Below are 24,993 nucleotides of genomic sequence, written 5' to 3' on the forward strand. Positions count from 1 at the left end.
CTGTTCCATTTCTGCCCTGGTGATATTGTACATTTGGGGCGTATATACTCTGCTGCAGGATTTTTATTTTTCAACGTATCTGTACGGCCTAGTACAGAGTGCCGACAAAGCGATACCAGGCCGCAAGCCAGTGGTTGAAGACCACTATTGGAGTGGGCCTGGGCTCCAGCAGAGATTTATTCCTAACAACGCCCCTTGCATCCAGCACAGGGTATCTTGAATCTATGCAGGCAATTATGAAATGTCAAGGCTATGAAGACATTCTGCAGCGAAATGTGCCTCTTACTGTCAGAAAAAAAATGCCATTCGCAATTTGCCATCCATGCATGGGTCCTCCAACAGGACAGAGGACCAAAACATTGAATTATATTCTGGCGAAACCTGTTCCTGTGAAATGCGAGTTGACCAATGTAAGGTATTTTATGGAACATACAGTAATATGCACAGTTTTCGAAAGAAAGAAGCAGTAAGCTTTTACGACCGCTGCGCCTTTCTCTTGTCTTGAAGCAGGAAGTCCTTCAGTTTGTTGGTTGCTGGGACGACGATTTACATGGCACTCATCCACTGCGTAAGCGTACCAGAACTTGCCAAATTTACAATGTTAAGAAACATTAATTTGTAGTAATGGCTCACTATGATATGCGCGTGGAATGGATACGACAGCGAGTTCGTGCGTGTTTCAATTTAACCGATAACAAATGTTTTGACGAACTTCTGAGTAGGAGAGATGGAAAAGAGGAGGAGGAACTTATTCGCTATTTAAATGTCGTTTCTGAAGAAAACACTGTGTCGTGCCTTCTCTTTATAAAAACTGTCCGAGAGGAGGAGATTGATGTTGAAATTCCACAAGGTGAGTTACATTTTTTTTCATGACATTATTTTAATGTTCTCTTAAATATACACAATCTAATGTTCCCATTGCACCAGTAACTTCAGAAAAGAGCAACTCCAGTGACTCTTTGGATCATGAAAAGGAATCGGAGATTCAAAGAGGAAATAAGACTCCTGAACAACCCATCAGACATGTGAGATTTAATAAAAACACATTTTTAAAAAGCTGGTAAACATGATGCGATAAATAAATAAACCTGTGTGTTTTCAGACGATTCACGAACTAGTTTATCACACTGAGCTTCACATGGCTATAAACCAAGTTCCAGAGAGATTTGCCAAATCTCGAGTTTTATATTTCCTCAGGACCACAAATAGTAAGAACAGTGTCAAGATGATCAAAATTGTATTGGGGAAACCAATACATTGTTATCCGTGTTCCATTTCAGAGACCATTATAGAACCACTTGACATAATTGAAGCCAATCAGCTGATGCCCAAGTTCTTCGAAACCAGTTTGCATAATGGACACAACCTGCAAACACTGCAGAAAAAACTTGTACATGTAAGTGAGTCTCACAGTCATAGCCGTCAGTAACAAGATGAAAGGGACTTGGAACAAATCTACCAAGACAAATTACAACTTATGTACTTTTTTTTTTTTTAGATCTATATTCCATTAATGACTGCTCATCAGCTGAAGAAAACTAAGCCTGGCTGTCTGGCTGAAGCCGCTTCTCCATGTGAAGAATTCAGTGGTGGTAAAGAAAGCCCAGCCAAGACAAGTGACCAAGCACCCATTCGTAATGAGTTACTCAACAGCACGCACACGTTTTTGGCTTTGGTCAATTCAACTATTCAACAGCTTAAAACTCAAGGTTTGTTTCTCACATTCTGTATGTCAATTTGCAGCTTTTAAATTTTGGAGGGGTTGTTTTTATTTTCCTAATGAAAAAAAAGAAAATTTCTCTTGTTGGAGGTAATTATCAATACTTTTAGAAGTGAATTTTCCCAGACGGATTATTATAGGATATGTCATTCTTTCTTGAATGGCAACAGATATACTAAAAAGCAGTGACTGCAAATTTGAGACTGGTTTCAAAAGATTGAAAATATGGAACAGTGAAAGCATACCATTTCCATGTTCCATCATTTCCATGTCAGTGTTGACTAGTAACTTCTTGACTAAAATGTGTTCCATTTTTATTGCAGATGACATTGCACTGAGCATCCCAGAGCTAGATCTGAAGCCAGATGTCGGTGACCTGCTGACCAATCCAGCAGTAGTAGAGAAGTTGGAGCAGTGTGTGATGAACTGGCAGACTCAGCTTACTGTCGTTATTGAGGAGCAAGAAAAAAAAAAGCCACAGACACCTAGTCCGATGGCAGAAATAGTTTTTTGGCAGGACCGCGTCTCCATCCTGACTGCTCTGAGAATGAGGCTTCATCAACCTGTGGTAAAAAAGATTCTGCTGGTACTGACCAAAGCAAAAGCAGGTGTGATTCCGACGATGGAGGCGACAGAGGCTCAACTTGTTAAATACTGCCTGGAGGCAGACGAAAATGTATGTTTCCTCCAAACACTGGAAAGGCATTTCAAGGTGAGTTACCGGTATAATGTGTTATCAAAATTTCGTGAAATATTTCAGTGTTCAGAAAAGCAGGGAAAAAAAATTATTGACACGAAGAATATTAGAATAAACTCACCAAGGGTTTTCTGTCGTAGAATCTGGCCACAGGAGCAAATTTTAATGTGGTTCGGGAGACCATCCCATCACTGATGAACAGCCTACAAATTGTGTGGTTAATATCCAGCCACTATAACAAGAATGAACGCATGGTCCCTCTGATGGAGCGCATTGTTTGGCAACTGTCTGAGCGTGTGGCTCAAGTCATTGACATCCACGTGCTGTTCAAGTAGGTGGATTTTATTGATACATGACGTAACTATTATTTCGTTTTCTGTCTTGAGAATCTGATTGTGTCACTTGGACAGAGATGAAAGAAAGGTGGCAAAATCCAAGGTGAATGATGCGAAGCAAGTTCTGGATTTGTGGAAGTCGTCCTACTTTGAAGTGCGTGCTGAAATTGAACGAGGAGGCACTGGTAAACGTTGGGAGTTTGACAAGAGAAAGCTCTTTGAGAAAACTGATTACATGGCTTCCATCTGCCAGGACTTGTACAATGTTTTGCAGGTCAGCGTTCGTATTCTTATGTGAGTAAGGAACATGTAACGACAGCTCCATATTTAATATTTGTACTGGTTAATGCAGAATTTGGACGAGTATTTCCACATCTTCAGCCCAGAGTTAAAAAGTGTGACTTTGGATCCAAAACGTTTTGATGAAATGCAGGCCAAAGTGGACAACCTTATCTTACCTTTTGAGGGAGTAACTTTTGATCCTTTCAATATCTGCAAGATGAGCAGCTGGAAAATCATCATGCAAAACTTCAACAGCAGTGTTTTTGTAAGTTTGGAATTCACAGGCATTGTCAACATAGGCTATACATGTTAATTTGGATTAATGCTGTTGTTCTGTACCTTGTATTTGTGTTTGATCAGGCAATGGAGAGGGAGGTGATTGCCTTTATTGACAAATCTTTCATGTCACTGCGTTCTTCAACTGCTGCTTTTGGAATGCTTGTGAAGTACAAAGATATACGGTCTAGACCAGCCATCAATAATCATTTGCTGAAGAAGACTAATGACCTTCTGGCTCAGTATTGCAAAGAGGTTTGTTAATGATCACTGGTCTTGCATATGTTTAGTAGCCATACTTAAAACATTGTAAGCAAGGCAAATTAGTAGACTATCAGTTCATGTTTATGTTTTTCAGTATAGTGTATGAAGCAATCACCCAGTGTCTAACGCTCATCTGGGGTTGTGGGTTATGGGGGCAGCATCTTAAGTAGGGAAGCCCAGACTTCCTTGTCCCCAGCCACTTCATCCAACTCATCTGGGTGTGGGGGGGATCTCAAAGCTTTCCTGTGCCATTTGGGAGACATAATCTCTTCAGGTTGTCCTCGGGCAACCCTGGGCTTCCTCCCTGTGGGGCATGCCCGGACCAACTCACCAGGGAGAGGTGCCCGAACCACCTCTGGCTCTTCCCAATGGGGAGGAGCAGCGGCTGGACTCTGAGTCCCTCCCAAATGACCAAGCTTCTCGTCTCTGTAAGGGAGAGTCTGGACACCCTATGGAACAAATTCATTTCCGCCACTTCCATCTATGATCTTCTTCTTTTGGTCACAACTCACAGTTCAAATGTACAGTACAGATGCCGAGGGTTTATTCCTCCCAGATTTGAGATTCGATTTCCCGACGCAGCCTCTTTTCCAGCGCCCCTGATAGACCTTATTAGTGAGTCTGAGGTGTGTGATCCCTGTATTAAGCATGATATTTTCTTTAGGTGGACATTGTGAATGAAATCTTTGAGGACAATAAAAACAAACCAAAAATAAATAAGAATGAGCCCCCTGTGGCAGGCAGCATCAGATGGACACATTCCCTTTTTCACCATGTAAAAGAAGGAATGCTTCTTCTCCTGACAATGCCGGGTTTGTTGGAGAGTGAAATGGGAAAACTGGTGAGTTATTCCATTTTTCCACAGCTGTAGTGAGTCTGGCACTTAAGATTCAATTTAGACAGAATTGAAGAATCATTCAAAACTCTCGTACGACTCATAGGCAAAAAACAAATACTTGGAAATGGCAAGAAAAATGAATGAGTATGCTGTTAAAAAGTATCGGTCATGGGTGTCTGATACTGAACGCAACTTGCCATTGTTACTGAAGACACCCATTTTGGCCATCAGTGTGAATGAAAGCCATATCCAGAGCGAGCTGGTACGTATCATCGTAATAACCTTGCAGTGGTGCAACATTACTGTGTTGTATTTCTTGAGATTTATTTTGAAATGTATCATTTAGGTCAACCCTGCCAAGTCTGAAATCCATTTACAGAAGTATCGGCGATATTGTGCAAACTTTCCACCGGAGATTATGACAATAATTTCAGAGACAAAAAACTTGATTTCAATGTCCTTCTCTATGCCTGAGGTTGCTCAAAATGTGACTCTACAGGAGCTCAACTTCATAAGGTACCGGTAGTCATACTCACCAAGGCCTAGGAAATACAATAAAAAAAAAAAACACTTTAAATTCTGCTTTTCATATTCGACACAGGTACAGTAATGATCTACATAAGCTTGTCAGCAGCTACAACTCTATAGTGGATACTCTGAGTGATGCAAAGATCGCCATGTTGTCTCAAATCATCAAAAGGGTTGAAACGCTGTTGTTGTCAGGATGCAAGAGACTTAACTGGAATTCCTTAGGTATGGTGCTAAAATTATGCTTTGACATCTTGTTCCGGAAAAATAAAAATCTCTGTGACATGAAAGTAATGCCTTTATGTTTAAATTTAGCAATTGCAGATTTCATCAATGAGGCCAATCAGGAGCTCTCAAAGTTTGAGTCAATTGTCAGTCAAATAGAGAACAATGAGATTGATATTGAAGCCAAGTTGCAATCCATCACGATGGCAGACCTCCTGAAATGCCCTGCTCCAGACAAGACGGACCTTTTACCAAGTATATTCAACAAAAATGCTCACATTTGTAATCAAATGTCATACATCGCACCAATGATGATTTTATTGTATCTTTTTTTTGTTTTTCTCAGGTGTCAGGGAGTTTTGTGAATGTGTTGATAGAGAGCAATTCAAGACAGTGAATTCGTTGAAAAGCAAATACGCTGACATTGGACCTGTCATCTCAAAGGTGGAACACTTGATCATGGAAACAAACACTGGCAAGTGCGCCAGTATGTCAGGATATTATGCATTCTGGGAACGCAAGGTGCACAATTCTCTCATACACATGCTTCTGAGGTAATGTCCTGTGAAGCAGGAACAATTATCGACCACCACACAAGGACCAGCTCTTGAACAAGCATTGTGTTGATTGCCACATTCAGGAACATCAAGGCTTTCAATGCTGCGCTGATGGGGAGCGACCCTCTCTTCCGTATCAATGCCATCCTCTCCGCCCCCAAGATTTTGTTGCAGCCTAAAATAAACGAGATCTACCAGTTACTTATGCAGCGTATCCGAGATTGTGTCGAGTGCACCAAAGTAGGACCGTTATTTCCTCTTCTGTGAGCCATCGCAGATTTTAGGCCGGGGATGTGCATCGGTGTGTGAAATCTGTCCACCTCCATGTTTGTGTTCCAGGAATTTGTGCGCTGGATGAATGGAACCTGCATTGAGTGCCCACCACAGCATGTAGATGGTGATGACTTGGTGACTTTTAGCTTCTATGAAGAAGTGTGTCATCATCCTCAAATCAATGAAAGTGCACTTGCAGTATCCGAGAATATTCAGCGGTTGTTGCTTTCTGTCGACCAGCACCTTAACCATTGGAAACAGTACCAGGCTCTATGGGAAAGGGACAAAGCCACAGTTTGTGAAAAGTTTGCTGCCAAAAATCCATCATGTGTCATGTATGATAAGAGGCTTCAGTTTTATGATCACATACATCAAAAGGTGGTTGTAGAGCCTTTGTTTAAGAATGTACACATTGTCCAACTAAACCTGGAGCCACTGTGCCGGACTGTGCAGGAGATGTCAGGGTACTGGATCAGTTCACTGGGGAGATTGCTCAACAAATCTGCCAAAGATGAACTCTTCAATTTAAAAGATGACCTCATGGTAACATGCATGCGTGCATGCATCCCTATACATGACTCAGAAATGTGAACAACTTTTTTTTTAACCAATTTTAATCATCCTTTTGATCATTTGTGTTCCGTAGCAACTTTCTGAGAAGCTGAAACAGAGTCCTGACACTTTTGAGAACTTGAAGAATGTCCTTGGGACTGTGTCAAACATTCGAGACATGTCTCTTAATGTGGAGTTGTGCATCACCGATATCCAGGAAAGATACCGAACACTGGCGATGTACAAAGTGGAGGTATTGTAGTTCAGCTTTTAATTTGTGTTAATTTTTTTGTGAAATAACACATTCGGTCAATATTTTTCAGAACATTTGAGACTTCTTTTTTTATGTGTAGGTTGAACAAGCCGAACTGGAGCTGATAGAAAATATTAACCAGATTTGGAGTGACCTTTTTGCAGAATCCAGACAAGTGGATCTGAGTCTGACAGATGTAAAGATATCATTCAAAGAGGTGAGAACAACATTGGAGCATTAACTACACATCACGTCACATAAAACAACAACAAAAAATAAAGTCATAACACTAGAGAAGTACTGCTTCAGTTCTATCTTTCCCAATCACCTGTTGTACATAAAGACTACCAAGAGGATGGCAGAAGACTTCCAAAAGGAGTTGTCCATCTTTTTTGAAAGCTTTAACATGCATGGTCCCGGAGCTGTTGGAAATGATTTAGATAAAGGTATTTAGTCTTTTCAAATCCGTGTCCAGAACGATTATGATAAATATTATTGAATAGCAGTGCATTGAACCATCTCGTTTTTCGTTGTAGGACTATCACTGATGGACTCATTTGAAGCAGAGCTTGCTAAGATGGTGGCGGGACGCCAGGAGCTAGCTAATGCTGAGAAGCTATTGGACCTTCCCGTCCTTGCGTATCCAGAGATTGTCAGCATACAAAAAGACATGAATGGTTTAAGGCAGATTTATGATATCTTCCGTGATCAAAAGGTCAGGTTTAAATCACTGTCTTTTAAAAATCACAAAAATACGATGACACATCAGATTTTTTTAGGGGGGCTCATTATATCTTTGGATGCTGATATTGTTTCTCAGGTTGCAAAGACCAAGTGGTCTCAGACTTTGTGGGTGGACTTAGATATCCACTTGCTTCAGGAAGGTGTTGAATTCTTTGTCCAAAATCTGAGGAAGCTGCCCAAAGATGTGCGAGCCTTGCCTGTGGCCTGCTTTGTTGAGGGCAGAATGAAGGAATTCAGAGATTCTCTTCCTTTTCTACTGGACCTGAAGAATGAAGCCCTCAGAGAAAGGTCTGTCCTCAGTTGACCCCAAAATTTTTTTCTCCTTCATTTTCTGATGTGATTCATCATGTAGAGACGAATCACACAGAATACTTTTATACGTTCATTTCCTGTCACTTACACTGTGTAAAGCTAGAGCTTCCCATTCCCATGGTGAATGCTGATCAGGTTCCAGTTCTACCGCTCTCTTCGTGTCAAATTGCCTTTTTTAATATTCTCATTTTCTCTTTCTTTATATGACCAATTGAAAATACTGATGTGTGTTTTTACTTGATATATATGTTTATACTTGGTGCAACAGACACTGGAAACAATTGATGAAAAGGACTGGCACGAGCTTTGAGATGAACAGATGCAGCTTTACTCTGGAGAACATGTTTGCCATGGACCTTCATAAGCATGCTGATGTGATCGATGACATTGTCACTTCGGCTGTCAAAGAGCTTGGTATTGAAAAGGTGAGCCTTTGGTCTTGATAAATCCTGAATTCGAGGTAGATGAAACAAATACCGTAGGTAAGAATGTCTGTGTGTGCCTCTAAGGGTGTGAAGGAGGTGGTGGAAACCTGGGAAAACATGAAATTCATTGTCCAACCCTACAGCAAAGGCACCCAGCAACAGTCTTCCATCTTGGGTGCAGTGGATGAGATCTTGTCAAATGTGGACAACGATGCCATGAATTTGCAGAGCATGGCAGGGAGCCGTTTTGTTGGACCTTTCTTGAGCACCATACAACAATGGGAGAAAGACCTGTCTCTTATCAGTGAGACGATAGAGGTCGGACAGTGGGGTCAATGCTTGAACGCTTGAGCCGAATTTGAACATAATAAAGAAAAAAAAATCTTTTGCACAGATTTGGTTGCTGGTACAACGGAAATGGATGTACTTGGAGAGCATATTCATTGGTGGTGATATTTCCTCACAGTTACCAGAGGAAGCCAAGAAATTTGGCATCATTGACAAAAAGTTTAAAGAGGTGAGTGTTCTCCAGACATGAAGATAATTGATAACTGAAATGTAAATGATATATTAATTATTGTGTAGATAATGAATGAAGCACAGAGCAACCCAAACATAAAGCACTGTTGCCTGGTTCCTAACCGGCTAATGGACCTGCAGACCCTCAGTGACAACCTAGAAAGGTGCCAGAAAAGTCTCAACGACTACCTAGATTCAAAGCGGGATGCATTCCCACGCTTCTTCTTCATCTCTGATGATGAACTGCTCAGCATTTTGGGAAGTAGTCACCATGACTGTGTGCAGGAACATATGATAAAGGTAAGAGTGTTATCATCCAAAGCGTGACCGACCCTGACCGGGCTGTACTTTGTCAAGGTCTGTCAAATCAGATATGTCAAACATGTTTGACACTATTTTGCCTTTGTTCCACTAGATGTACGACAATATCGCATCCCTGCGTTTTGATGCGGAGAGTAGTGGGGAGGCATCAGCAGGTGCTATGGTGTCTGCTGAGGGCGAAGTGATGGAGTTTCAAAAGCCCGTCCAGGTCAAAGGAAGGGTGGAGGAATGGATGACTGGAGTCTTACACGAGATGAGGAGAACTAATCGACTCATCACCAAGGAGGCGATCTTTCGCTACTGTGAAGACAGAAGCAGGTGTGTGTGTGGATTGCAAACATGTTTATCTCTCTCTGTCTGTGAGTAAAGAGTTTCCCACCATGCATATCCTTTCCACTCAGGGTGGACTGGATGTTGCTGTTCCAGGGCATGGTGGTACTGGCTGCAAATCAAGTGTGGTGGACCTGGGAGGTAGAGGATGTTTTCAGCAACTTGAAGAAAGGAGATCAATATGCTCTCAAGAACTGTGCGAAGAAAATGCACCAGCAGATTGATGAGTTAGTGTCACGAATAACACAGCCTATGAAGAAAAATGACAGACGGAAGATCAACACTGTCCTTGTCATAGATGTCCATGCAAGAGACATTGTAGACAGCTTTCTCTTGAATAGGTACAGCTCTCATAGTTTTGAGCTCTGCTACTGTCAAACATTGTAGCCTCTGTAACGCACAGGATGTGTGAAGGTGACCAAGTCTCCTGTCCCTGCAGTGTAACCGATGCGAAAGAGTTTGCGTGGGAAAGCCAATTGAGATTCTACTGGGTCCAAGAAGAAGACAATCTTGTGGTACGTCAGTGCAGTGCAACTTTTAGCTACGGCTACGAATACATGGGGTTGAACGGTCGCTTGGTTATAACTCCTCTGACAGACCGGATCTACCTCACGATCACACAGGTTTGTGAATACACTACTGACAACTCTTGAAACAAGTACACAGTTGTTGATGTGGCTTGTGTTTGTGGTGAAGGCTCTCTCCATGTTCCTGGGCGGAGCTCCTGCTGGGCCAGCCGGTACTGGGAAGACAGAGTCCACCAAAGATCTGGCCAAAGCTTTGGGCCTGCTCTGTGTGGTTACCAACTGTGGGGAAGGCATGGACTACATGGTAGCTAATCTGGCAAACAATAGTGACGATTGTATTACCTTCATAAATCGAATTGCACACACTGAGTCTTTTTTGGTGTGTTTTCCTGAATCATTATCTTCCTTGTTGTGTAGGCTGTGGGCAAGATCCTCTCTGGCTTGGCCCAATGTGGAGCTTGGGGCTGCTTTGATGAATTCAACCGCATTGATGCCTCAGTGCTTTCAGTTATCTCTTCCCAAATCCAAACCATCCGCAATGCTCTCATTCTGCATCTTAAAATATTTAACGTAAGTCTTTGCTGCATTGTTATGCATGCTCAGTTCTATTTCATATGATTGTTCCCTTGGACTTTCGCTGCCTACCACCATGTCATTTTTGCATCAGTTTGAAGGTCATGAGATTACACTGGATAGCCGAATTGGGATTTTCATCACCATGAACCCGGGCTACGCAGGGCGCACAGAGCTGCCTGAATCAGTCAAAGCTCTCTTCAGGCCTGTGGTGGTGATTGTGCCTGATTTGCAACAAATTTGTGAGATCATGCTCTTTTCTGAGGGATTCCTCATGGCCAAGGTGAGTAGTTGACCCAAATGCGAGCCCCGGTATTAATAACAAGACAGCTGAAAACTTCTCTTAACCCTTGTCTCATTCAGATCCTTGCAAAGAAGATGACTGTGCTCTACAAATTGGCCCGAGAGCAGCTGTCCAAGCAGTCTCATTATGACTTTGGCCTGCGAGCTTTGAAATCTGTCCTCGTGATGGCAGGAGAACTGAAGAGGGGCTCACCAGACATCACTGAGGTACAATCATCAGGTGTAATCATGACAAAGAGTAACAAATTAATTATTTCTGAAGAATGTGTATCTTCAATGACAACCTCGTCCACTAGTGTGGAAATGTGAATGGTAGCTACAGTACATTTTATGAATACACTGCATTAATTCGAACACACCAGATGTTACATTACATTACAATTACACACACTTAAAAATTGTGTATTAAGATTACCTAAAATAATTGAATTAAGTTTTCCTCCCTCCAACATTATCTGTAGTTTTTATGCAGTCATGCACTTTGGGCACCATTTGGTGTAGGTAAAGCGCTACTGGATACTCCATTTACCATTTATCTTTCTATTTTTTGAAGGATGTGGTATTGATGCGAACCTTGAGGGACATGAATCTACCAAAGTTTGTGTTTGAGGATGTGCCCCTGTTCCTTGGACTGATCTCAGACCTGTTTCCGGGTCTGGAATGCCCTCGCGTTGGTTATCCTAACTTCACTGATGCTGTCGAAGAGGTCCTGCAAGAGAACAAGTACATGGTGTTGCCTGTCCAGGTATGTCGCGTTATTCATAGTGTCATATTATTCTGGGTTTGTATGCAGCTGAAACACATCTGACTTTCAGCAACAGATAATAAATTTTAGTTGAGTCTTCTAAAACCTTATACACACCAATGCGTCTGTGCTTCCAGGTGGATAAAGTGGTGCAGATGTATGAAACAATGATGGTACGACATACAACTATGTTAGTGGGCCCAACAGGTGGAGGGAAATCGGTTGTAATCAGCACATTATGCCAAGCACAAACCAAGTCAGTGTCACTTCAGATAACCAAATTTGAATCTGTTGTTGCATGTACTGTATGTGATCCTGTGATTGGTCGCTCACCACCAGACTGGGATTGCACACCAAATTATATCCCCTGAACCCCAAAGCTGTGAGTGTCATTGAACTGTATGGTATTCTGGATCCTGACACTCGAGACTGGACTGATGGGGTCTTATCCAACATCTTCCGTGACATCAACAAGCCTACCGACAAACAAGAGAGGAGGTAAAACCGAAACTGTATTACATACAGTTAAGGTAATAAAGTACACCTCACTAAAATATACCAAATATTAGACAAAAGAAATACTAATGTAGGTTTGTGCACAATAAACATATTCACTTCAACTCACAGATATATAGTGCTTGATGGGGATGTTGATGCTCTCTGGGTTGAGAACATGAATTCCGTAATGGACGACAACAAGCTCCTTACTCTGGCTAATGGAGAACGAATTCGTTTACAAGGTCACTGTGCGCTGCTATTTGAGGTCTGTATGTATTTACGGATGTCATTGATGCATATGCTCTATTTTTTAATAACATGCAATGTTTTGGTTTTTTTTTTCTCATGATTGCAGGTTGGAGATCTGCAGTATGCTTCCCCTGCTACTGTCTCCCGCTGTGGAATGGTTTTTGTGGATCCCAAAAACTTGCGTTACATTCCATACTGGCAGAAATGGTTGAAAACCAGACCCATCAAAGTAGAGCATCCTCATTGAATCGGAAATGTCGTCTTCACACTTGTTGTCGTCTTTTGTAACTTTAATCCTTTTTTTTTTTTTTTTTTAAAGGAACAAGAAGAACTTGATAAACTTTTTGAAAAGTACGTGCACACCTTGATTGACATGATTGTGGAAGGTATTGTTGATGGGAAACAAGGGCAGAAACTGAAGACTGTTGTCCCGCAGACTGATCTAAATATGGTAGGATGTGTGACATGTTCTCCTGAAAGATTTGTTGATTAACTTATGCAAGAAAGTGAGGATCATCTGTGATCCAAACAGCTGATGGCGATTCATATTGTGTTGGTGATATGTTCAGGTGTCCCAGCTCTGCATGACCCTTGATGCCCTACTTGAAAATGAGAACCAAAGTGCAGATGTGTTGGAGTGTTACTTCTTGGAAGCGCTGTACTGCTCTCTTGGAGCAACACTGGTGGATAACGGAAGAGAAAAATTTGATGATTTAACCAAAAGGATTTCTAGTTTAACCACTGTGTGTGATGAAAAAAAAATGGTTGGACCTGGAGAGATCCCAGGTGAACGAATTTGGACGTACCTTTTTAATGATTGCTATTTGCTGATTCTAAACAAGTTCAGAACAAGTACACTACCTTTTGCATGGAATCAAATCCATTGTCAATATTGATGATGATTATATCATTTATTCAGGGTACCTGCCCATTCTCTTTGATTTCCATTTCTGTGGAACACAGCTAAAGTGGGTTCCCTGGAGTTATCTGGTCCCGAAATACATTCATAATCATGAAATTAAATTTACTGACATTCTGGGTAAGACCGTCATGTATAATTGACTGCAGTGAAGTGATTTTAGCCAACCAAGCTTTCTCCTGTTTATATTTCAAATGTTTGGCCTCAGTCCCAACTGTGGACACCACAAAAACGAGCTGGATCCTGGAACAGATGGTGAAGGTAAAGAGGTCTGTTCTTTTGGTTGGAAACCCCGGGACCTCGAAAACAGCCACTGTTCATAGCTTTTTGAAGAACCAAAATGGAGAAAGAAATGTGAGTTCCCCAGCCAAGCATTGTGACATTTGTGACTGCCTTAGCTGATTTGCATGTTGTGAATATTTTCCAACAGATTACTTTGACCATCAACCTTTCATCCAGGACAACATCAATGGACCTCCAGAAAAATTTAGAGGCAAATATAGAGAAAAGGACCAAAGATGTATATGGTCCTCCAGTGGGCAAAAGATTGTTGATCTATATCGATGACATGAATATGCCAAAGGTATCTGCAGCACATCTGGATTTGGATACATTTTTACTTGACTGTTATCAGTTTAAATTTCATGAGTATGTCCTTTGGCTGTATTTTTCCATCTTGTCCAGGTGGATAGCTATGGCACACAGCAGCCAATTGCACTGCTGAAGCTCTTATTGGACAGAGGGGGCCTTTATGACCGAGGAAAGGAGCTCACCTACAAAACCCTCAAAGACCTTGGCTTCATTGCTGCCATGGGGATAGCAGGAGGTGGGAGGAACGAGGTGGATCCCCGCTTCCTTTCCCTCTTCAGTGTCTTCAGTATTCCTTTCCCTGCTGTAGAGTCTCTCCACCTGATCTACTCCTCCATTATCAAAGGCCACACCAAAGTAAATATCTTTTCAGAACGGCTATTGCTGGTCTCCATGCGCGTCGTGTCATGTATAATTCATTTGACTGACTATTTTAGCACTTTGAGGATGCGGTACAAAAGGTTTGTGATAAAGTCACCTTGTGCACACTGGAACTATACAACAGCCTTGTCAAAGAACTTCCACCGACTCCAGCAAAATTCCACTACATCTTTAACCTGCGAGACCTATCGAGGGTCTACAATGGCCTCACCCTCACTCAGCCTGACAGGTTTGATCAAGTCAATTCATTCTCTTGACAGATACTACACTGTGCTTTGTATGTGCGTGCACTTAATATATGCTTGACCTCATTCCACCAAAACAGGTTTTTGACGGTCTCTCTATTTGTACGGGTTTGGCGAAATGAGTGTTTGAGGATTTTCCACGACAGACTCATTGATGAAAAAGACAAAAAAATGGTAAAAACTCAGTTGCAGTTGTGTTCACTATCATAATATGAATCAAGTGTGTGTGTGTGTGTGTGTGTGTGTGTGTGTGTATACACGCACACACACTGACAGTACATTTACTGCACAGGTGCTTTCATCTCTTAACCAAGCTTCAATTTATGAAATAATATTGCTTTCAAGATTTAATTACACCAATGGATTTATTTGTTCCTCAGGTTCAAAGTCTTATAAAGAACTTAGTTGAGGTGCATTTCAAGGCAAACCTAGAGGATGTTATGAGAGACCCCGTTCTTTTTGGAGACTACAGGGCAGCTCTGAGCAAGACAGAACCAAGAGTATATGAGGACTTGCTGGATTATGAAGCTGCTAAAGCCCTATTTCAGGTATAGTGATGTTATGATCAATCGAGTGCTCTTTTTGCTTAGAAATTGAACAGAAGTTGGAAAGACCATTTCTGTATGCTGCAGGAGATTCTAGAGGAATACAATAATAGAATGTCGAGGATGAATCTGGTCCTGTTTGATGACGCCCTGGAACATCTGACTCGAGTGCACCGCATCATCCGCATTGATCGAGGTCATGCTCTGCTTGTGGGTGTGGGAGGCTCAGGCAAACAGTCCATCACCAAGCTTGCTGCCTTCGCTGCTGACTGTGAGGTCGTAAAACAAAGTTCCATTACATCCTACCATTTATAGACTTGAAGCGGTTGCCAAAATAACCAAAATCTATTCAAGATCTACAAATTCCGATTCCAATGAATTTGGGATGTCGGGTAAAATGTTAATAAAAAGAGTATACAATGATTTGATAATTATTTATACCCTACTCTTAAAAAATGGCGTGTTGAATTGACTCAATTTTATTACATGAAGTGATTACACAAAATAAAATCATCTGGATCCGGATACATTTTTAAGGTAGGTGTTTCGTCTACTTTAGCAATGTACACAGATCCAGATGATTTTATATTACACAACCACTTGTCTCAAATTCATTGAAATTGGGGTTTGTATTTTAAATGACATCTTAAAATCCTAATAGCAGGCTTTTTTTTTTTTTTTTGTCATTGATGACCCCTCAGGTGTTTGAGATAACCCTCAGCAGAGGATATTGCGAATCGAACTTTTATGAAGATTTGAAAAAATTATATTTGAAGCTGGGCATCGAAAATAAGAAGACTGTGTTTCTCTTTACTGATGCTGATGTTGCGGAAGAAGGTTTTTTGGAACTCATAAACAACATGCTTACATCAGGTTGGACAAACTGCAACTTGTGATTTCCTTCTTGATATTAAATTTAGTTCCCGAATGAAAGAAGTGACCTGTTGTCCTGTAATCATCCTGTCTTCTGCCAGGTATTGTTCCTGCACTGTTTCCTGATGATGAGAAAGAAGCGGTCCTCAACCAGCTTCGTGAAGAGGCTCTCAAAATGGGAGCCGGTCCTTCTAAAGACAGTGTGTGGCAGTATTTTGTCAATAAAAGTGCCAGCAACCTCCACATAGTTTTAGGCATGTCTCCTGTCGGAGATACCTTGAGAACACGCTGCAGAAACTTTCCAGGTAGAACTGAAACGTTTTCAGTTTGGTTTTATTTTGTTTTTATTATCATATAATTTCCTTCATGTATTTTTCAGGACTGATGAACAACACTGTGATTGACTGGTTCTTATCCTGGCCTCCACAAGCATTACGTGCTGTAGCTGAGTTTTTCCTAGGTTCGTAGCGCACATATTCATACATTTTGGAATCTGTTTGTCTCAGAAACCGAACATGCTTAAATTGAGCTCCTGACTCAATTCCATGTTCGGAATTGTATCTTCCTTCGGTGGCCACGCCATAATTTTTTCTCCCCTTATTATACCCATAGTTTCTAAAAATCACCAATGACATGCTGCATTGTCTTCAGACTACCGTAATTAAGAAAAATGAGAATAATTTTACTGTGGAATGCACTTTTTTTTTAAACCACACTAGGGAATGGTCCATTAGAAACTCCACACATTTTCTTGAGGTTATTTTTGACTCCTCCAGGCACCCTTAAGGGGGGCTACGTCTCATTTCTCAAAACATAACTGAGCCACCTCTGTGTTGTGCAACCGCCCACAACTGCATCCATCCGGGCCATCCAAATTAGTCTGCTTTTTAACAGCTGATTTTTTTAAAATATGGAACAGCTACCCGACAGAAACCTTCCTTAATACCAGAACTGAACCGTTTGGTCTCCTAGTCAGGAGTCACATGCAAAATGTTGAAAAGTACGAATGATTTTCTTAAATGCATTCTGCAAAGAAAATGTGGATTGCTTAAAAATATAGAGCAGCTTTGTAAGATCTTTTTTGTTAATTAGGCTTTACTGTGAAACCGCTCTAATATTTACATCAGATAGTAGAAACTAATATTTCATTTCAATTCTACAGTATATACAGAATAATTTGGACAGTGTTGAATATTTGAGAGAATTACTTTGCATTAATTACTGTATTTAATCAGAAACCTTCATAATGAATGGCTTCGGACAAGTCGGATAAGTCTATTTGCCCCACACTACGTTGGATTGTGATGTGTGCGTGATTATCAGATTGCAGCTGCGATGTTGTGCTTTGTCATTTGTGCAGGTGAAAGTGAAATGATTCCAAGGGAACATGCTCAAGCTGTTACAGAGCATGTCTGCTTGGTCCATAAGTCGGTTGGCAACTACAGTACGCTGTTCCAGCAAAAACTTAGACGTTCTAACTATGTCACCCCAAAGAACTATTTGGACTTCATTAACACATATTCGAGCCTCCTGCAGGAAAAGGACCAGTATATTCTTGGTAAGAGGATGGAAAACATTTTCACAGTGGAAAGGTGACAACATATTTGTTTATGGGTTCCAGCGCAGTGCAAACATCTTGAGGGGGGGTTGGACAAGCTAAAGGAAGCCAGTGTACAACTGGATGAGCTAAACATCAAACTGGCAGAGCAGAAGGTGGTTCTCGCGGAGAAGTCTGCAGCCTGTGAGACCATGCTGGTAGAGATTGCCGCGAACACCACAGTGGGTCAGTGAAAACCTGCAACTCAGTATTTCCATACGACTGTACTGTTGGTAACAGTGGACTTTCCCTTTTAGCCGAGGAGAAAAAGACACTAGCAGAAGACAAAGCCAAAGAGATTGAAGAGCAAAATAAAGTGATTGCTGTTGAAAAGTTAGAAGCTGAAACATCCCTGGCTGAAGCTCTGCCAGCATTAGAAGCAGCTCGCATTGCCTTACAAGACCTTGATAAATCTGATGTCACTGAGATCAGGTAAACTTTTTTTCATTCTGACTTGCAGGATTAATTGATCTACATTCAAATAATAGACTGTAGCTGAATGGCACCCTTATCCAGCTATATGGGTCTTTTCTGGTCCTTCTTCATGCAGATCCTTTGCAAAACCACCCAAGCAGGTGCAGGTGGTGTGTGAATGTATCCTGGTGCTGTGTAAGAAAAAGGAAATTAGCTGGCAAGCTGCGAAGGCGATGATGTCAGAACCTGGCTTTCTGCGTTCACTGATGGAGATGGACTGTGATGCCATCGGTCCCAACCAGGTCAAAACTGTCAAGGGTAGGTTGAGTACAGGATCAGTTACAACAAAGAAAAAAATTGCACTGCTGAGTATGCCGTCTGCTGCTTTGATTTCCTTGCGCGCTCCTTTTCGCAGGCTTCCTGAAGAACCTTGGGACCAGCCTTGAAGAAATGCAAGCCATCAGCAAAGCAGGTTCAGGAATGTTCAAATTTGTGGAGGCTGTCGTTGGTTACTGTGAAGTTGCCAGAGAGATAAAGCCGAAAAGGGACAAAGTAATGTGAAGCTAGTGAAGAGAATTGTGGTGGTATGTTTTCTTAGAAGCAATGCAGAAACTATTGTGGCTGGTGTTTACAGGTCGCGCTCCTTGAAAGGAACTTCTTTCAGAGTAAGAGGGAGCTGGAGCTCATTCAAAGTGAACTCAGTGATATCCAGAGAGAGCTGATGGCTCTCAGAGACAAATATCAAACTGCGATTGGGGAGAAACAGAAACTACAAGAGGAGGCTGAGCTGATGGAGAGAAGACTCATAGCTGCTGACAAACTTATCTCGGGCCTGAGCTCTGAGAATGTGAGGTGAGATGACAATTGGGAGACGAAACAGCACTCCATGAGAGATGCACATTTGTTTTTTATTCTTTGATGTGACTTCTGTTTTCAGGTGGACACACGATTTAGAGGAGTTGAAACAACGGCGTGTGCGTCTCCTCGGAGACTGTCTACTTTCTGCTGCTTTCTTGAGCTACGCGGGAGCCTTCAGCTGGGACTTCAGGAATGAGATGGTGTACCAAACCTGGGTTGACGACGTAAAGGAGAGAAGCATTCCCTTGAGCCAGCCTTTTAACGTGGACAACTTACTAACTGATGAGGTGGAAATCAGCAGGTGAGAAGGCACGAACATGGTTGAAAAGAACTACCTGTTATTGTCTTCATGTTGGCTGGCCATCCCACTGACCACATGGGAATTTACAGGTGGGTGTCTGAGGGCCTGCCTTCAGACGAGCTGTCAGTGCAGAATGGAATCCTCACGACAAGAGGCAGCCGTTACCCCATGTGTATCGACCCTCAACAGCAAGCTGTCAACTGGATTAAGAAGAAGGAAGCAAACAACAACCTCAAGGTCCAAATTGCCCCATTTTCTCTCCATGTAATGCAGTGATGCTCTTCAAAACTCCCAGAATAGATATGTTGCACACTGTTCTAAAAACAGAGAAAGGCCCCAACAATTCACGACAACTTCCTTTTGTCCACAGATCTCCTCCTTCAATGACCCAGACTTCCTGAAACACCTTGAGATGGCCATTAAATACGGGTTCCCGTTCCTTTTCCAAGATGTCGATGAGTACATTGACCCCGTGATTGACAATGTCCTGGAGAAGAATTTGAAAGGAGCAGAGGGCAGGCAGGTTGTCATGCTAGGTGACAAAGAGGTGGACTTTGATCCCAACTTCCGACTTTACCTCAACACTAAACTGGGAAACCCCAAATTTTCCCCCTCTGTGTTTGGAAAAGCCATGGTTATCAATTATACTGGTAAGACCGTTTGCTGGCGTTTTCCTGTGCATTCTGTCCTGGGCTAAAACTTTTCTCCCCCATCATATTACATGCAGTGACCCTTAAGGGCCTGGAGGACCAATTGCTCAGTGTTATCATGGGCTTTGAGAAGAAGGAGCTGGAAGAGCAGCGGGAGTTTTTGATCCAGGAGACGAGCGACAATAAGAAGCTGCTGAAGAACCTCGGTGACACCCTGTTAAGGGAGCTGGCCACGTCCACGGGCAACATGTTGGATAACACAGAGCTGGTCTACACTTTGGAGGAAACAAAGTCAAAATCCAGTGAGGTCAGTTAGCCAAACACCAAGTGTGGGTGGAGAACAACACTTTGAATGTCGCGTTTCAAGTGAGTCTTATTCTACTTATGTGATCATCAGGTGTTTGAGAAGCTTAAGTTGGCTGTGACGACATCCGTGGACATTGACGTGCTCCGAAACGGCTACCGACCAGCTGCCAAGCGCGGTGCTATTTTATTCTTTGCATTGACAGAAATGGCTCTGGTAAACAGCATGTACCAGTATTCTCTCGCCTCTTATCTGGAAGTGTTTGACTTTTCCCTGCGTAAGTCTCCACAAAGTTCTGCTCTGCCCTCAAGACTGAATAACATCATGAACAGTCTGACATACAATGTCTATAATTATGGCTGCACAGGTAAACCACATCTGTTTCACATTAACTCTTTTTTAAAAATCATACAATAATCAGGGATGATTCTTTTCACAGGTCTGTTTGAGAAACACAAGCTTCTCTTCTCATTCATCATCACCATCAAGATTGAGCAGGCAGAAGGTCGAGTACCTCAGGAGGAACTGGAGTTTTTCATCAAAGGTGACGTACATAATAAACGTAAGGGTTACATTACTTCACAGTGATCACTCACGGCAGACTGTCTTTCTCTTGTGCAAAGGTAATCTGTCTTTGGAAAAGAGTTTTTACATAAAGACTTGTAACTGGCTTCCTGATTCTGGCTGGGAAGATGTCGTGAAACTATCTGAACTTTTTCCTGAGACGTTTGAATCTTTGCCCGATGATATGAGTAGAAATTCATCAGAGTGGCAATCAGTAAGTTGTGGCTACTCATAGATGACATAAATCACGAGCTGTCATTCACCTACTCGACTGTCTGACTTTCTTTGTGTTTCTTCACAGTGGTATGACCTTGACGCGCCGGAACAGGCTCCGCTGCCAATGAAATACGATGACAAGCTGACAGACTTTCAGAAGCTGCTCCTGCTGCGCTGTTTCCGTGTTGACAGAATTTACAGAGGCATCACCGACTACGTCACTCTCACCATGGGCGAGAGGTGTCTTTCTGTTTCATTTCTTCCAAAAAAATTCAACCCGACTGTATTTATGCTAACTGTTTCAACTGAAGTGACATTCTTGTTCATGAAATATGTTTCATATCTTTCTTCACAGATATGTTCAACCTCCTGTGATCAGTTTTGATGTTATTTATGAGCAGAGCACACAGTTCTCCCCTATCGTCTTTATCCTGAGCCCTGGTTCTGACCCTGGCGCTGACCTCATGAAACTGGCTGACAGGACTGGCTTTCGGGGCAAGTTCAAGTTCCTTGCTATGGGCCAAGGCCAAGAAAAGGTAACATGCTTTTAATTTCTTTTGTTTTTATCACTCAGAGAAGGCCTTACTGTATATGAAATGGGTGCGGGGTAGAATGGCCATCTCACAATGCAAAACATGAAATTTTATGGTTGGACCTCTTTTACCTCCCAGACGATCCTTTCTGGTCCTTGTGTAAAACATTTGACAATCAGCTGGTTCCAAGATTATGAACCTCCTGTGTTATCACTGTAAAACAGGCTGTTTCCAACAGCATCGTGTCAATATAAGAATACGAGAGAACACGTCAGAACATTCATAAAACACGTCTTTACCAGAATAAAGACCAAATAACAAACAAATCCGACAGCGGTTAGACTTGAAGCGGTGTAAATGGGAACAGGAAAAACGGGAAGAAACAAAGAAAAGGCTTGAACAACCGAGACGAAGCAAGTAACTATCACCGAAATAAAATAACATAACCGTTAAAACTGCGAACTAAACATGCTACATGAGGTGACGGAGACTGCAATCAATGTTGGAACTAATAAGAGATCGGGAATCATGAAGATGATTACTCTTCATTCTCAGCAAATATTAAATAATTGAACATGCACCATATTTCCAGTTTTTGGCCACAGTGTCATGTCAGCAATAGAACTCTTCAATTTTAAACTCGAGAGGTAAAAAAGCATGTGAAAGGTAAAGTTATCCCCTTTCAAACCTCCCACCAACCCCATCCCCTCCTGCCCCACCCCACAAGGTTGCATTACACCTTCTGGAGCTGGCAGCGGCTCGCGGTCAGTGGCTGATGCTCCAGAACTGCCACCTGCTGGTGAAATGGCTGAAAGATTTGGAGAAGTGCATCGAGAGGGTCACCAAACCTCACCCCAATTTTCGTCTTTGGTTGACCACCAACCCGATTGATGACTTTCCCATTGGCATTCTTCAAAAATCTCTTAAGGTGGGATTCCCGCTCTCTTTACTTTTTGCAATATCTGGCACATGAACTGGTTTCCTACTTCCTAAATGGTTTCACTTCAGTGATGCCTTTCTGTTGCCATGCACTGCAGGTTGTCACTGAGGCTCCAAATGGTCTCAAGCTCAACATGAGAGCCACCTACTCGAAAATCTCCCACGAGACTATGACTGGATGCCCACACTCTGCCTTCCGCAGCCTGGTGTACGTGCTGTCTTTCTTCCATGCCGTGGTGCAAGAGAGGCGCAAGTATGGCAAAATTGGATGGAATGTCCCTTATGACTTTAGCGAATCAGACTTCTTGGTAAGTGGTACGAAGAAGTCTTTGGACCCATCTGGACTGGGTCGAGTTCCCTCTGTGCTGCAACTGTGCTCAACAGGTGTGTTTGGAGATCTTGAACACCTACCTGACCAAAGCTCACAACCAAAAAGAGAGCAACATCCCCTGGGGGAGTATTAAGTACCTTATAGGCGAGGTTAGTTTGTGAGATTAAAACACATCATAGAGTACTGCTGCAATTTCAATTCTCTACACATCTCACAGGTGATGTATGGTGGACGAGTCATTGATAGTTTTGACCGCAGGATCCTGACTGTCTACATGGATGAGTACTTTGGAGACTTCCTCTTTTATGACTTTTGCCATTTCCACTTTTTCAAAAACAATGAGGTAGACTACAGGATTCCTCTAAATGGACCCACAGATGTTTATATTGGTCAGTTTTTTATTACATCCCTATGTTTACTTTGCTATAAATAGTTTACTGTTATCCTTCATAACTTGGCATTGGTTACAGATGAGATTGAGTCTCTGCCATTAGCAAACACCCCCGAGGTGATGGGTCTTCATTCCAATGCAGAGATGGGATACTACACACAAGCAGCTAAAGACATGTGGTTGCATCTCATCGACCTCCAACCACAGACGGGTATGTAGTCATGGTTGTCTTCTTCCATTTGCTTCAGTTGTTTTCTGTGGTGCTTTGCCGCTTCACAACCACTTTCCTCTGCTTCAGGTGAGTCTGGTGGAAGCATCAGTAGGGATGAGTACATCACTCAGGTGGCCCAGGGCATTCAGAACAAGTTGCCCGCATTATTTGACCTGGATGTTATCCGCAAGCAATTTGGCACAGATATCTCCCCTACTTCAGTGGTGCTCCTTCAAGAACTGGAGCGCTTCAACAAGCTCGTGGTCCGCATGAAGCGGTCTCTGGCTGAGCTGCAGAGGGTGAGAAAGAGGGACACAGCGTTGTTGTGTCTTTCATTGACTTACTATGGTTTTAATTGTCCGGTGTGTGTAGGCCTTAGCTGGTGAGGTGGGCATGAGCAGTGAGCTGGACGAAGTCGCCCGGGCCCTTTTTAATGGTCAGATCCCTGCTATTTGGAAGAAGTTGGCACCTGACACCCTCAAGTCCCTGGGCAACTGGATGATACATTTCAAGAGGCGATTTGAGCAATATAAATCATGGGTGAGGAATGCTGTGCATGACATCATGTACATTTGTGTCATACACTTTTTTTTGGACAATTTTGTTTATCAAAAGGTGGATTCAGCAGAGCCAAAGGTCATGTGGTTATCAGGACTCCACATCCCAGAATCCTACCTGACTGCCCTCGTTCAAGCTGCATGCAGAAAAAATGGTTGGCCTCTGGATCTTTCCACACTTTACACTGAGGTGACCCGCTACCGTGAAGTGGAAGAAGTCAGTGACAGACCTGCGCAGGGTAATGAACTCAAACCCTTTGGATCGAGTGTCCCTCATCAAATTGTCGAGGCTCATTCTTAGGAGTTTTACTTGCAGGTTTCTTTGTTTCTGGTTTGTACCTGGAAGGAGCAGACTGGGACATGGAAATGGGCTGCCTGGTGAAGAGTAAACCAAAAGTTCTTGCAGTTCAACTGCCTATTCTCAGAGTCATACCCATAGAAACCCAACGTCTCAGGTTCCAGGTATGGTCCACAGTCCATGTTGTGTGTGTCAATTCATTTATTGTTTTCCCAACAAATGTTTGTGTGTTTTTCTTCACAGAATACATTGCGGACACCGGTGTATACTACATCATTACGGAGAAATGCAACGGGTGTGGGTTTGGTTTTTGAGGCTAATTTGTTCACCAATGAGCACCTCTCCCACTGGGTGCTTCAGGGTGTCTGTTTAGCCCTCAATACTGACTAAAACTATTATCATCATCAATATACCCTCGAAGCTGTGCGTGTGAGCAAACTGCTCTCACTTTCTCAGCGCCCATGGTGACGCTGGTGCACACCATGCACACACATTACATTTCTACACTCATTCCTTTTATTCCACCCCTGTTTAATCTTCAAACAGAACACCCCTCCTTTCCCACTTAGCTTACAGTTTTAGTAATGTGACCGGAGGTACACTCAGTTATTCTGTTCTAGAATAACGAGGTCCAATGCAAAATAAAAACGTTCTGCCTAAAAAAAACATAATTTGCAGTTTTGATTGAGACTGTCGAATTTAAAAGCACTTCATAAAGAAAATCTTTCTCGTTTCAGTTGCATACCTTTTCTGTTTCAGTTGTAGTTTGTAGTTCCATCTATATACTGCACAGTATTGTGGTGTATTTAAATAAGAGGCTGATACACGCGTTTCATGTTTTGTCTTACAAATCGAGAGTTGCATACATATCAAACATAAGAGGGAACGGTAACGCTATTACAAAGTATGAATCCAAACAGTATACAAATAAT

The 24,993-nt window shown here is 42.3% G+C and overlaps 1 protein-coding gene across 1 annotated transcript; it reads left to right on the forward strand.

Moving 5' to 3' along the window:
• Positions 1–545: 545 nt before the first annotated feature.
• On the forward strand, positions 546–24,769 carry LOC109510242 (dynein heavy chain 10, axonemal-like). The gene is made up of 77 exons (XM_019860425.1): positions 546–850; positions 928–1,025; positions 1,103–1,208; positions 1,281–1,396; positions 1,499–1,709; positions 2,044–2,432; positions 2,558–2,748; positions 2,828–3,026; positions 3,105–3,299; positions 3,395–3,565; positions 4,239–4,415; positions 4,516–4,674; positions 4,759–4,928; positions 5,014–5,165; positions 5,256–5,420; positions 5,512–5,719; positions 5,806–5,962; positions 6,062–6,538; positions 6,642–6,800; positions 6,901–7,017; positions 7,144–7,246; positions 7,337–7,515; positions 7,621–7,832; positions 8,125–8,281; positions 8,366–8,599; positions 8,676–8,798; positions 8,867–9,100; positions 9,216–9,439; positions 9,523–9,792; positions 9,891–10,074; positions 10,148–10,282; positions 10,396–10,548; positions 10,646–10,834; positions 10,915–11,061; positions 11,408–11,599; positions 11,737–11,855; positions 11,939–12,097; positions 12,227–12,362; positions 12,453–12,575; positions 12,666–12,797; positions 12,916–13,132; positions 13,266–13,385; positions 13,474–13,619; positions 13,696–13,848; positions 13,950–14,210; positions 14,291–14,463; positions 14,560–14,653; positions 14,860–15,027; positions 15,112–15,300; positions 15,726–15,897; positions 15,999–16,202; positions 16,277–16,357; positions 17,258–17,455; positions 17,519–17,680; positions 17,752–17,926; positions 18,045–18,226; positions 18,324–18,460; positions 18,543–18,760; positions 18,846–19,067; positions 19,157–19,304; positions 19,438–19,717; positions 19,795–20,024; positions 20,115–20,388; positions 20,461–20,565; positions 20,645–20,799; positions 20,887–21,041; positions 21,157–21,337; positions 22,062–22,262; positions 22,372–22,581; positions 22,658–22,753; positions 22,822–22,993; positions 23,075–23,206; positions 23,294–23,505; positions 23,579–23,746; positions 23,822–24,002; positions 24,080–24,225; positions 24,305–24,769. Exons 1-77 carry the CDS (start codon positions 625–627, stop codon positions 24,449–24,451), a joined length of 13,713 nt encoding a protein of 4,570 aa, XP_019715984.1. The 5' UTR covers positions 546–624; the 3' UTR covers positions 24,452–24,769.
• Positions 24,770–24,993: the final 224 nt, after the last annotated feature.

This window comes from Hippocampus comes, unplaced genomic scaffold (assembly GCF_001891065.2).
Source record: "Hippocampus comes isolate QL1 unplaced genomic scaffold, H_comes_QL1_v1.1 scaffold147, whole genome shotgun sequence".
Lineage (NCBI taxonomy): Eukaryota > Metazoa > Chordata > Actinopteri > Syngnathiformes > Syngnathidae > Hippocampus > Hippocampus comes.

Bases quoted from the DNA above. Each gene is read 5' to 3' on its own strand.
- LOC109510242 (XM_019860425.1), top strand. From the start codon at position 625: ATGGCTCACTATGATATGCGCGTGGAATGGATACGACAGCGAGTTCGT. The intron at 17,456-17,518 runs GTAAGAGGATGG...TATGGGTTCCAG, and splicing joins AAAGGACCAGTATATTCTTG to CGCAGTGCAAACATCTTGAG. The intron at 19,718-19,794 runs GTAAGACCGTTT...TATTACATGCAG, and splicing joins CATGGTTATCAATTATACTG to TGACCCTTAAGGGCCTGGAG.